The sequence below is a fragment of the Hyaena hyaena genome, unplaced genomic scaffold, assembly GCF_003009895.1.
Source record: "Hyaena hyaena isolate Hyena2069 unplaced genomic scaffold, ASM300989v1 scaffold_890, whole genome shotgun sequence".
NCBI classification, from domain to species: domain Eukaryota; kingdom Metazoa; phylum Chordata; class Mammalia; order Carnivora; family Hyaenidae; genus Hyaena; species Hyaena hyaena.
Window position 1 is genome coordinate 311,775 of NW_024081524.1, and position 13,520 is coordinate 325,294.

The 13,520-nt window shown below is 45.2% G+C and overlaps 1 protein-coding gene and 1 long non-coding RNA gene across 3 annotated transcripts in view; one reads left to right on the forward strand and one right to left on the reverse strand.

Moving 5' to 3' along the window:
- The window catches only part of LOC120222579, a 6,085-nt gene extending 537 nt beyond the window's left edge, over positions 1-5,548 (forward strand). The window contains exons 2-3 of the long non-coding RNA XR_005526082.1: positions 4,311-4,584; positions 5,345-5,548. This is a non-coding gene — a long non-coding RNA (uncharacterized LOC120222579). The remainder of the gene's footprint in view (positions 1-4,310; positions 4,585-5,344) is intronic.
- A 1,298-nt stretch (positions 5,549-6,846) lies between these two features.
- The window catches only part of MARCHF6 (membrane associated ring-CH-type finger 6), a 79,775-nt gene continuing 73,101 nt past the window's right edge, over positions 6,847-13,520 (reverse strand). The window contains exons 25-27 of one of the 2 annotated variants that reach the window (XR_005526080.1): positions 13,204-13,339; positions 12,635-12,828; positions 9,591-9,679 (exon numbers count right to left, since the gene is read on the reverse strand). Coding sequence is in view for 1 of the 2 variants with exons in the window: in XM_039220460.1 (XP_039076391.1) it covers positions 9,589-9,679; positions 13,204-13,339 (227 nt within the window). In the remaining variant the exon portion in view is untranslated. Of the gene's footprint in view, positions 9,680-12,634; positions 12,829-13,203; positions 13,340-13,520 lie in introns of both variants that reach the window. The other variant, XM_039220460.1, reaches the window with a different exon arrangement.

Consider the following 13,520-nt stretch of genomic DNA (forward strand, 5'->3'; position numbering starts at 1 on the left):
CCCCCCCCACCCCCCCACCCCGAAGGTGTGTGGCCCTGCCTTCCTCGACTGCCGCGCTCATGCTGCACGTTCCGTCTGGCGGCTTGTCCAAGCGGTCCCCAGCCTCCAAACCATCGCCCACGCCCGTTCGTTCTGCAGATTTCAGTGAAGAGCCACTTACGAGTTTGGACAGTGGGCGATTTTCAGCTAAAATAAGATTCTGCTCAACTTGTTTTCCTAAATAAGATAGAATGGTTGAGCCAATCTGGGTCTAAAGGGATATAAGCCATGTCTTCTGATACAGTAATTTTGGGTCCATGGATAGAGTAGCTTCTATTCTGGTGAAGCCTGACCAGGGCAGTGTACAGGGCGGCTACGTTTAAACCCACCACGAATGATTAAGGCCCCATAGCCCGCCTTCCCCTGCTCACCTCTAGCCCGGACAGTGGAAAACTAGAATAAGATATTTCCAGGAAGAGTCAGTGAGGAGCCCTTCCTTCTGCTCTAGGAGCATCACACCCAACATGATCCCTCTACCTGGGCACACACATCTCCAAATTAAGAGCATTGGCAAAAACTGAACACAGGCAATACTTAATGTTGATATAATACGGGAAAACAAGGAATCTCATATACTGATGACAGAGGAATGTTAATCAATACATTTGGGGGGCCATTTGGCACTATATTTTAATGACTGAAGTTACAGATTTATCCTACAGAAATACTAGCCTGAGTATATAAAGTACTATGGACAAAAGTGTTTATTGTAGCATATAATAAAATGGGGTAACTAATTGTCCTTCAGAAAACTGAAATCATAATCTTATCCACACAGCAGAATACAGTACAGCCAGGATTATAAAATGAGGTAGCTACTTAAGTGTTGACATGAAAAGATGGTCATGAAATATAAGGTGGAAAAAAAAGCACCCCAGAGTCTGTGGGGGCACATTCCCTGTATTGTGATAAAAGGACTCTGTGAATGTGTGTTTACCCATAGCACATTCTGGAAGCCAACATTTAACTACTGATAGTGGTTACCTCTGGAGAATGGCACACGGCTTTCAGGTTCTCATAGACACATTAGTTTTATTCTGCATCATCCACTTATTTACTCAAGAGTATTTATTGAATACGGAATATGTCCCAAGAGCGGTCCTCCCCCCAAAAAAAATCTCTGAAGCTTACATTCAAATGTAAAAGGGAAAACATGCTAATATAAACAATACAGGAAAGCCATATGGCATTAAAGTTAATACATCTGAGAGACAAAGCATAGCAGTGGAGGAGTCCAGGAAAGCCCCAGGAGCTGCAATTTTAGATAAGCCTAAGAATGACACGTCAGTAAATAAAGGAAGACCTTGGGGAGAGCCTAGAGGAAGAACATTAAGGCACAGCAAGCAGCAAGTGCAAAGGCCCTGAGGTTTGACCTGTTCTGGAAGCAAGGAGGCTGCGTGGGGCATAGTGAGCACAGGGGGCCTGTGGACTTGGGACTTTGTGACGGTTAGCTGTCCGGGTAAAGGACTGATGTGATCTGACTTAGATCGGAATACGATCACTCTGGATCCAGTGTTGAAAGTCAGTGGAAGAAAGAAGAAAGAGCATGGGCAGAGGCCAGGAGCTCAGGAGAAACTGCAGGGACCCAAGCAGGAGGAAGATGATGGTGCTCTCTCTGCACCAGGATGGTAGCAGTGGGGGTGGGGCAACGTAGCCAGAATCCAATTCATTTGGAAGTTAAAAGGCTTGATGTCCAACTGTATGCGAAGCGTGGGGAAACAAGTGTCAACGGTATCACCAACATTTTTGTTTAGCAACCCGGATCCATCCAGTAGCTTACCAAGTGAAATGGGGAAGTTTGAGAATATCGATTTGGGGTAGGGGAACCGTGAGTTGGGTTTTGGACCTGCCGAGTTTGAGATGTCCGGGAGGGTCCACGTAGCCAGCTGCACAGACGTGTCTGGAATTCCAGGAAGGAAGAGGGAACGAGTAAATAAATATACACGTGAGTGATCAGCGTATAGATGAGAGGGAGTGAGATCACCAAGTCAATGGGTGTAGGCAGAAGAGAGGTCCCAGACTGAGCTGACAGACAAGACAGGGTCAGTGAGGGACTTTATAAAGGAGAGTCCACAGGCCAGTAGGAGGAAGACGAGTGGAGTGCTACGTCCCGACAGCCAGCGGAAATGGTTTCACTGCAGAGAGGGACCAACTCTTTCCGGCGAGACCTGAGAACTCACCACCTACGTTAGGGGTGGCCCACTGGTGACCTTTTACAAGAGCAAGTCCAGTGGGAGAGTGGAGCAAACGGCTGATTGTAGTAGGGTTGGAAAAGGAGAGGAAAAATTAGAAACAGGAAGTACAGATAACTGTTGGAAGGCCTTTGCTGAAGAGGAAAGTGACTGGAGCAGGTGAAGGAGGTACTGGGGTAGAGATTTTTCTTGTGCAAGAAATGACAGGAACGTCTGATGGATGGGAATGACCCAACCACGAGGGAGAGGGCGACCTGCCGCAGCACCCTGAGCAGCCGAGAGTCCTGTTGACCCAGTGAGGCTGCGCGAGGCAGGCGGGGCCCAGGCATGGATCGCACGTGGGCCGGGGGGCACCTTTCACACTGCAGTCTGCATAGAGGGCAGGCACGCTGGAGGGGACGTGCGAGGCCCGCCTAGCCCAGGGGGAACAGGGCCACAGGGGCAAGTGAGAGGGTAAATGTGATGGTGTGAACTTGTGAAGCCGCGCTCTGATTGCTTCGGTCTTCTCACTGACACAGAAACATCAGCAGCCAAAAGTGAGAGGGAAGCGGGCACTTTGTACATAGATATGCTATGAAATGATCCCTTAGAGAGCATATATGAATATGACACTTATTTTTGAAATCAAGATGTAATTAACATGCAAATCGCACAAACTTAAAATGTACGATCCTTTGTTTTGACATATGTATACATGTCAAACCAGAACCACATCAAGGTAACAAAAAATTCATCGCCCCCGTTTCCTTCTGCCCCTTTGAAATCTCTCCAAGTCCCTCCCCACCAACTCCCACTGATGTGCTTTCTATTGGTTTCTGTAGGTTACTCTTGCATTTTATAGAACTTCCGGTAAATGAAAGCATGGATTTCTGGTCTGCTTTACTTCAGCATTGAGAGTTGTCCATGTTGCGTATATCAAGTTAACTGCCTTTTATTGGAAGAGATAATTGGATGGATAATCATTTATGTCCTTCCCTGTTGATGGCCATGTGGACTTTTTCCACCTTTGGGCTACCGCAAATAAAGCTACCATGAACGTTCTCATCCAAGTCATCATATGGACTTGCTTTCTGCTCGGTCAATAACTAGGAGTGGTGAACTTACTGTAACTTTTAAGAACTGCCTATTTTCTTTTTATTAAAAAAAATTAACGTTTATTTAATTTTGAGAGGGAGAGACAGAGTGTGAGCAGGGGAGGGACAGAGAGAGAGAGAGAGGGAGACACAGAATCCGAAGCGGGCTGCAGGCTCTGAGCTGTCAGCACAGAGCCCACTCAGAGCCCGATGCGGGACTTGAACCCACGAACCGTGAGATCATGACCTCAGCTGGCCAGATGCTTAACTGACTGAGCCACCCAGGCGCCAAGTATTTTCTGAGGTAGTTAGTTCACCCCTTTGCTTTCCCTGCAACAGTGTAAGCGTTCCTCACACCCTCACCAACACAAAGTACGGTATTTTTAGTCATTCTAATAGATATGTGGTGGTAACTCATGGGTTTTAAGTTCTATCTTCCTAATGGCTTATTATGTTGACCAGCTTCTCATGTGCTTATTTGCCTATTTGTCCTCTTTGGTGAAGTGTCTGTTTAAATATTTTGCCCATTTTTACAATGGGCAAATGGATCCTCTCAAACTACTGAGTTTTGACACTTCTCGATCTATACTGAACCGCGTGTGTTGTCAGAAGCGTTCTGCCAATGCTTCCTGCCACTGCCTGCTGGCTTGTCCTGCCCTCAGAACAACAAACACCAAAGAGGGGACATTTTCAATTCTGATAATGTGCAGCTTTTCAAATTTTTCTTCTAAGGATTGTGCTTCGGTGCTGTATACATCCAAACCTTACCCACAGTTGAGCACTTCCCCTTTTTTTTCCCCAAAAGTTCTATAGTTTGAGGTTTCATGTTTAGGAATATAATCCATTTTGAGTTAAGTTTTGCTTATGTTGAAATATGAATCAATTTTTAACTTTGCATCTGGATGTCCAACTATTCTAGCACTATTTGCTCGACTTTTGCACCTTTGTCTAAAATCAGCTGTCCCTACACACGTGGGTCTCAGAACTCTCCGTTCTGCTCCGTCAGCCCAGGGGACCTGTGTGCCCAGCAGAAGGGACGGATGCGACTGGGCAAAGAACAAAGGAGTTATTGACCGGGGCTGCAGACCTGAAGCTTCTCGTCCTAAAAAAGTCACTGAACAAACGTGGAGATGCAGAAAGACGCGGCACTGTTACATATGTGAAGAGAGAAATTTCTCAAGGAAGATTAAGCTGCAGGGATGCAGAAGGGACCTCGTCCACCCAGGTCACCGGTTGCCATCGTGGGCCCATCCCCGCACTGTGCAGGGCTGCTGCCGGAGGTAGGAGTCAGGGGAGACTGTGGGCCTGGGGGACACGGAGCCCCCCCTCTGAATTCCTCGGGGCATTTGACTCGTAACTGTTAGAACCTCTTGCTTATTTTTCTGGTCTTTTCCACTCTGACTGGGCTCCCTGAAGGCAGACACCATACCTCGATTCAGCTACAGTACTCAGTACAGTGCGGGGAAACAAAACATACACCGAACCAAAACACTGTGGGAGGGAGGACAGGTGTTACCTCCTCGGACCCTTAATCCACTTGTGACATCAGCTTTGTTTGCAACAAGAGTGGCTGTAAACTGTGGGGTGCGAGGGGGAACGAACGGCCGCTTCCTGACTTTCACCATGCCATCTCCTTTGCTGCAGAACCTCAGCTTGACAGATTACAGATGCCTGTAGTTGAGAAAGCATTTTGCCTACCACGGCTGCATTTAAAAGAAATAAAAATATACTTGAGGGGCGCCTGGGTGGCTCAGTCATTTAAGCATCGGACTCTGATTTCGGCTCAGGTCATGATCTTCTGGTTCATGAGACGGAGCCCTGCATCAGGCTCTGGTGCTGACAGTGCAGAGCTTGCTTGGGATTCTCTCTCTGACCCTCCTCTGCTCTCACACACGCTCTCTCAAAATACATAAACATTATGAAGTTTTTTAAATGCACTTGATTAAAAAGAAATCATCAAGTTTTGAACCTAGAACCGATCTCTTCACATGGGGACACTTAGGAGGAAAAAGCTTCATGCAATTCTTTCCTTTTTCTCAGAGATTTACAATCAACTACATAAAACGGCTGTACTCTGGTAGATCTTGCAGAAGTGGAAGGCAGCCTGCCTGCAAGAAGAAGGCCTGTACTGCTCCCCCGTGAAGATGGTCTCACAGTACAGTCAGGGGGCGAGCAGGAAGGGATGTGTTCTCTGCGACTATACTTTTAAATTTATACTTAAAACAGAATGGAGGAACTATAATCACATATTAATTCTTTTTCTTACATAATTATTACATTAAAAAATACCTAGGGAGCCTGGGTGGCTCAGTCAGTTGAGCGTCCAATCTTGGCTCAGGTCAGGATCTCACAGTTCGTGAGTTTGAGCCCCGCATCGGGCTCTGTGCTAACAGCTCAGAGCCTGGAACCTGTTTCGGATTCTGTGTCTCCCTCTGTCTCTGCACACAACCCCCACCCCCCACTCGCACTTAGTCTTTCTCTATCAAAAATAAACAGTAAAAAAATTTTTTTAATTACCTAGATTATCTACTTATGCTGATTAATAATGCACATTTCTGTAATTCTGGAACAGTTTTGCAACAAAGCAAAAACAAACCATAAAAACTAGGCTACAGCTAACATTCACTTTATTCAATTTTGTTCTCTTGACTTAAAAGGCAACAAACAGCCACATAAAAAAGGGAGCATTTGAGAATATATACACATAACATTGTTCTGGGTATCTAAGGTTTTTGCTTCAATAGAAAATTGATATCCTAAATAACTAAGTGCTCTATGTACCGTCTACAAAAGTCATTTCCAGGCCTATGGTCACTACACTTCCAGTTAAGGGACTGTGTATTACTCTCCCGACACAAAACGAGGCACTTGTACAAAATCGATGGGAATGAAATCAGATATATACTGTCTTACACCTTTATGTTGTATTAGCAACAAACCTACTACTGTTGGGAGATTACTTGAAAGAAACCCTTACTCATGATGGCTGCTTTTAGAAATGACACCGGGCAGTACCAGGGTGAAGAGAAAATTTCTGTGTCTGAGGGACAAATAGAGATACGAGACAGCCCAACCAAGGGAGTTACCGTCTCCACACGTGAGGTTTTGCTAACAGTTTAGTGGCACAACATATTACTTTTGTCTTTTCTTGATGGCGACCGAGCAGGTAACATTCTAAAGGAGTATTTTAAACATAATCATTTTAAAATTTCACAAGTATAAAACTTATCACACACAGTTAGTAGAAAGCTTAAAATACTGAGTCCTGAAAGCTAACTTCGGGTGTTTACAAAAGCGCCAGTGTTCTTAGACCGGTGCTACATTCTCATGGGAGGGGGAGGGGGGGAGATGGATGTAAGCACAATACAGAGGAGAAATGTCCAGTGCTTCTGTTTTATAAAGTCATGAATTCAACCTAAATTCAAGAATTACACTTTAATAGCATTTGCCAATACGGAAATGACATTGCTAAGACTGAATCGTTTAAGAAAAAGTTATTCTGTTACTTGAATGAGGGAAAGAAAAAACACAAGACAAGAATCCACAGTAATAACAGCTATATTAAATACTGAAATAAAAATGACTTTTTGTTTACATCTGGAATTGAGATGTCCAATTTCCACTGTTTCTCCAGAGAACTAACAGGGAAAAAAAAAATCACCTAAAAACATGGAACTTTTTTAAGGCTAGCTATACATAAACCTCACATTGGCATTTTCTTGTTTTCTTCTCAACTATTAGTACTTAATAGTTTAAAAATCAAACATAATTTGCTAATAATGAACAACTGCACACTTAATAATTATGACCATTTGGTAACTGGTCATGTGAAACTCACTCCCAAATGTTGATTTGTCTTCAATTTATAAACAAGTAAAAGTAAAACACAATGGTCTTCTTTCGTAATTAATTTCCTTGAAGACGGTTTTAGCCCAATGTAAAATGAAGCAAAACTACACTATTATGTAAAAAAAAAAATTGTACATGAAGGGCAGCAATACTAGAACTTTCTGAACCAGAGGTTTCAAATGTTCATGAGACTATTGGCTAATAATAAAATCCTGGTGCCGCCCTTGTAAATATTACGTCAGCAAATGCTTTCCTTACGAAAGTAATTATCTTACTGAAAACAGGACAAAGCACAACTGAAAACCAAAATGAAATCCTTAAATACAACAAGATAAAATGATCTGCCGGTGAAATGGAGGGCAACATTTTGGCCATTCATATATATGTATGTTTTTCTTTTCTTTCTTTTTTTTTTTTTTTACAAATCATCTGATAAGATTCTTTTAAAATTCTGTAGAGTAACAATTTTTAATTTTTTGTGGTATCTGCCTAGATCTCTTTCTGGTAAAATGGATAAATGTGTTCCAGTGACTTTATATCAAGATCTATAAATTCTCTGAAAAATTAAAAAAGAAACCTAAATTAATATAATCAAGTTCTATGCCCAACTGATAATATTTTTCTCCCAAAGAGAACAATTTATATAGACATATACCACGATAGGTAACATCACATTTTAAAATGCTCCTAATTTTTTAAGGCAGGACTCCATTTCTGCATAAAGGCAGGGCTAGCAAAGACCTTATTTCAAATACGAGAGAAGGAGCTGCTGCAAAGTGCTGGAGTGTAACACTGAACCCATGGCAAGCTTTTTTTTTTGATACTGATGTTTTAAACTATATTTTAAAGTAAAGTGATCACCGCTTCAGGAAAAACTGTTGAAATATAAAACAACCAAAATATGTTTGCTTTTTTGGTAGCTTATGTTTGGCTGACTTTCATATTTACAATATCTTCAGATTTCAGTCTACAGAGTTTAATACTATACGTAAACTCTTCAGGAGTTTCCTCTGCTGCCTGTTTTCTCTGAGAACATTCAAAACACAAACACCAACCTTACAATATATCGTTATTATCATTATTGGTAAACACTGGGATTGTGTGCCCAACTGTTCTATTGCTCTCAATACTTCTTACTGGAAGCTTTGGTTCTACGGGAAAACCAGATTTGTAAGTGTTCAGTATTCCAAGATTTTACAGCACATCGCCAATGAAACACCTTCTTTACTCCCATGGTAAAAAGGCCAGCTCAAGCCAGCTTTCTTCAGGCCAAGTAAAATTAAGTTGGTTTCATTTGCAGTTTTATTCTGTAAAAAGTTCTGGAAACTTTGGGATTTGCTCATGGAAGCTAGGAGAAATGGACTCCCTGATCCCCACCCAACGGGGCGCACTGGGCAGCAGGAGCAGCCAGGGGCCCAGGCAGCCTCCCTAGCGCTGCCGTCTACAGCACAAAGGATGTCTGCAGTTGGCTAGCCCCTCAGGGTGCCCTAACTCCAGGAGGACGCGGTACTGTTGGTGACAGTATTCTAGAAGACTCGTGATCCTGCATGACTTTTGGCCACTGCTGCCAAAAAGGGGAAGAAAAAAAAACCAACAAGACAGCTGTGTATGGAAAAGGGGGGGTTGGAGGAAACTGATAAAAATGTTCTTGTGGACTTTTTCTTCCTCTAAGTATAGACATGCCCCCAACAAGCACAAAACCCAACCCCTAATGCTGATCACTAGGAATATTAAATTATCAAAATTAAAAATAATTTCTTCACCTAGCACAAGATACTATACAATATTATAAACACAGACACATGAAAAAAAATCAGGCAGTAGAAAATGTACAACAGCTTTGGTGTTATACAAAATAACTTCCAAAAACGACTGACAGTGAAGCACAAAGTCCATGTCCTCTTACCACAGACACTCCACTGCTGCTTTCTACGTGTTTCCTTGTAAGTTCTTGGTATGGTGTGAACAGCCAAGAAAGACAGAGCGCACAGTCTGCTTAGTAAGAACCGCAGGAACACCGGGGTATCGCGCTGCAAAGGGCGTCACTAGAAAGCTTTGCCTCTGCACTATGGCTCTGTGGCACGTTTCCTGTCAAGATCACAGCAGGTCCAAAATAAAGTGACAACTAGATTTAATAAATTAATATACATTTTGTTTAAAGATGTACAATGCACATTCTGTTTAATCCAAGGTTTCAGGGTACCCAGGAACGTCTATTTACACATGTACAGATCTCAGACAGCAATGACAGCGGAAGATGCAGGAAGGGCAGCAGACCTTGGACCGCGCCTCTCTGAGTGCTGGGAACACAAGTCAAATACAGTTAACTTAAGAACAATGCTGAGAGATCACTGGGAAAAATCTCCAAAGAGAGAAGTCCACAAAAAAGGACACGTAAAGGCCAGGGGAAGGTCAAGGTAGTGGAGACCACCACTTTATTCTTGGGACGACTGTGGAGGTGGCGGAGATGTGCCTTGTTTGCCAGATTTCCGTTCATAATTCACGAGGCGTTGGCCCACAAGGTATCTAGGTTGCAAAAAACAGGGTGGTTACTCTCTTATACGATCTTGCATATTAAAATATTCTTCCTAAGAGCAGCCAGTGATACATTTGTAAATGCAAATGAGATCATTCCCACTTAAAACCCTTCAATGGTCTGACAGGTAGGAGAGTCTAGAATGAGCACTGGCAACAGGCACACGAGCAGGCACCTCACGGCAAGGTGAGAGCAGCAAACGTCGGAAGGCCTCGGATGCCGGGCAGTGGTGCGCGTGCTCGGCCCGCAGGCTGGGGCACTCACACCTGCAGACGCTGGGAGGTACGGCACAGGAAAGTGACTCACGGCGTTTATCTGTTACGGGTATTCTATAAACAGCTCAGGGGAACAGAGCTGAAGAAACAGAAAGCTGGGGAGGGAGGAAAGTGGATCAGAATAGCTCTAGTTCTAGAGAAAAGGAGAAATCCAAGGGCAAAGGTTTCAATGAGGTCAAAGGAGAAGGCAGAGAACCTGCATATTCGAGGCACAGAAGGTAGGAGGCGATGGCCCAAGAACAGAGCATTACGCACCCCTAACTCACGCGCCGTGAGGACACAGAGCTTAGGGCAAAGGGTTCAGGGCTGCAGCACTGGCCACACAAGCGACCACGGCTGGCCTGACAAGACCCCATGTCCAGGGGCGACAGCAGCACTTGTGGTGAAGCAGTGTGCCTCCTTGACCGCGGGGCTGGGCTGCAGGCTGACCCGCGAAGGCCAGTGGGTGAGAGCTGATGACGGCAATGAGCTCCGGGAGGCCGGGGCACGTGGGGCCCGAATGGAGTCAGACCCCTGAGTGGCCGCTCAGTGCTCAGCCACCTGTGGGAGCCCAGAGGAGGCTGCCCCACGCGACAGGCTGGCCCCGGAGCTGGGTCTCCAAGACCCAGTTTACTGACTTGCCAACAAAATAAGGACAGCAGTACCATGTCCCGTGAGCGCCAAAGTAAATACAAACCGCACAAAAGCCACGGCAACCAGGGCCTGGCTTGTGCTGGAGACAGGGTGGCGACTTTTTACTATTCTTGCTGCTTTGACTTTCACCACTTTTCCGCCCACACACGAGCCTAATGAGAATTGTGGCAGTTTATGCCGAGCAGTCTAACATGTCACTTTTTAAAACATTTCACTAATCCCCCTGCCTCTTCATCCACGACCCACAGCTTTAATCCTCATTCTGGTCTTACCAAGTCTGTTCCTGACGGAACTACTCTCCCGCACGGTTCCCCCACCGACCAGTATATTTTTAACTGTGTGCATTTCATCAATGTTTTAGACAGTGACAACTGGATAGACTCTAATGTAATGCACACGGCACTGCCTGGCATGCATGTAATCACAGAATACACCAAGTTAGGCCAAAAACGGGGTTAATGCTATGGCAATGAAAAAGCAGTAAAAAGCACAGAGGAATAAAAAGCATAGGGAAAAGTGATGTTAATTAACTGGCCCAGGACATAAAAGTAACTCGGTGATAGAAAAAGGAGACTCTGAACCCAACCCCCACTTTCCCCAAAGTCCCAGTGCCCCCCCGTGCCCCCCTGCACACACCCCCATGCCCCCACCCGACCCCCTGCCAGCCCCACGAGCAGCGCCTGCTGCCTGCTCCCTGTCAGACGTGGGTCAGCCGTGGGCATACAATGGCACCCAGGACATGGCCTCAGGGGAGCCTGCACTTCAACAGTCTTCTACCGGAGGGAATGAGTGTGGGAGGAGAAGAGGGTGCACAGGGCGGCAGGAAAGAGCAGAAAATCATGAATAAGAAACGCGGAGAGGCAGGCGGGACAGGACCACCGGGCAGACGAGCAGCGCGGGGGACAAGTGTGAAGAAGGCGGCGGCAGAAAGCCCAGGCCGGGTCTCATTTGCATTCTGTCTGCAGAATTTACTCGTCAGCCTGAATGAGCAAAGTGAGAAAAACTGACATTCTCCACTGAAATCCCCTCTGTTCTTCCACAGCTGACAGAAATGTACAGACCGCCTAAGCGTCCTTGGGTTTTTTTATGTCAGTAAATGCTTTGGAGAAACCTTGAACACCCTAAATCTCATTCTTTGTTTTGTTTGGTTTTTTTATTCATTTAAACTCAAATGAGTTAACATACAATGTAGTATTGGTTTCCAGACTGGAGCCCAGTGGGTCCTCACCGACATATGATACCCAGGCTCATCACCAGCCCCTCCCTCGTGACCGCCACGCATCCCCCCATCCCACACCCCCTTCCCCTCCAGCAGCCCTCTGTTCCCTGTATTTAAGAATCGCTTATGGTTTGTCTCCCTCCCTGTTTTTATTCTTTTTTTTTTCTTCCCTTCCCCTATGTTCACCTGTTTGGTTTCTAAAATTCCACACAGGAGTGAAATCATACTTGTCTTTCTCTGCCTGACTTATTTCGCTTCACATAATACATTCTAGTTCCATCCATGTCATGGCAAATGGCAAGAGTTCTTTCTTTTTGATGACTGAGTAATATTCCATTGTGTATATGTTTGAGTGTACACACACACAACTTCTTTATCCACTCATCAGTTGATGGGAATTTGGGCTCTCTCCATACTTTGGCTCTCGCTAATAGCACTGCTATAAACACCAGGCTGCATGTGCCTCTTTGAATCAGCTTTTCTGTATCCTCTGGATAATTACCTAGCAGTGTAATCGCTAGGTTGTAGGGTAGTTCTAGTTTCAATTTCTGGAGGAACCTCCACACTGTTTTCCAGAGCAGCTGCACCAGGTTGCAATCCCACTACCAGTGCCAAAGTGCTTCCCTTTCTTCACATCCTTGCCAACATCTGCTTGTTTCCTGGGTTGTGAACGGTAGTCATTCTGACAGGCGTGAGAGCGTGTCTCACGTCTAAGCTGGGGCAGGCACAAACAAACGGGGTGTTGTAACAATGGGACGACACATGTAAACCGGGGCTTGCCCGGGCAAACCAGGGCAGAGAGTTCTAAGCTCACTCACTGCTAGCCGCCGCTCAGCTTTCTGTCAGGGCACGGAAGGTCAGGTGGCTGTTACCCCCAGAAGGTGTTTCCCTTGGCGGTCCTCAGTCTCCCACTGTGGTCAGGTTGCAGTTTCCCTCCAACAGAGAGCTCACAGTGCTGCGGGAACCTTACCGCCTCTCTGGGCAGTGGTCGGAGTGGCCAGATGGCCCTAGGCTGCAAGCAGAGCCTAAGTGGGCCAAGTCCTCATATAGGCTAATTTTTATACAAAATGATTTAATGTCTTGTCAGACCAAAACATTTGGGAACAGACAAAACAACATTTGGAATGAGCATTAAAGTCTTCCTCCCTTTACTCGCTCCCCCCAGTCTCTCTCCTCTCCATAAGTGACAGTTCCCCATGCCCAACGGAACCCTCGAGAACACTGTCCTTCACATCCTACATCCAATCCATTAGCAAATCCTCAACTCTACGTCAAAACATATCCAGAATCTGAGCACTTTTCTAAACTATGATTTACCACATTAGAAATAAAAAGTAAGAGAGGAGGCATCTTAAGAACAGCTAGATGAATGGAAATCTAGACTTACTTGTCATTTTTAATATGTTCATAAAGGCGCTTAAACTGGCGGACCTGGAAGGACAAGATTCCCATCAATACCACAACCATCAGTAAAAATGGATAAATTCGCCGATGGACCAAGTTTTGCATTTCTGCAGTAACACCTGTAAAACAAAGGGCAAACTAAATGTCTATGGAATGACCGCGAAATAAAAATAGGTCCTTCCCCTAATAGGTGGGGCCAGGAGGTGCTTAACTGAAGCTGACACTTGTTATGTGAGATGGGGCGAGGCCAGGAGTGAGGCCAGAGCGTGGCGGTCCCAGCCAGAGGAGCCTCGGGAACCA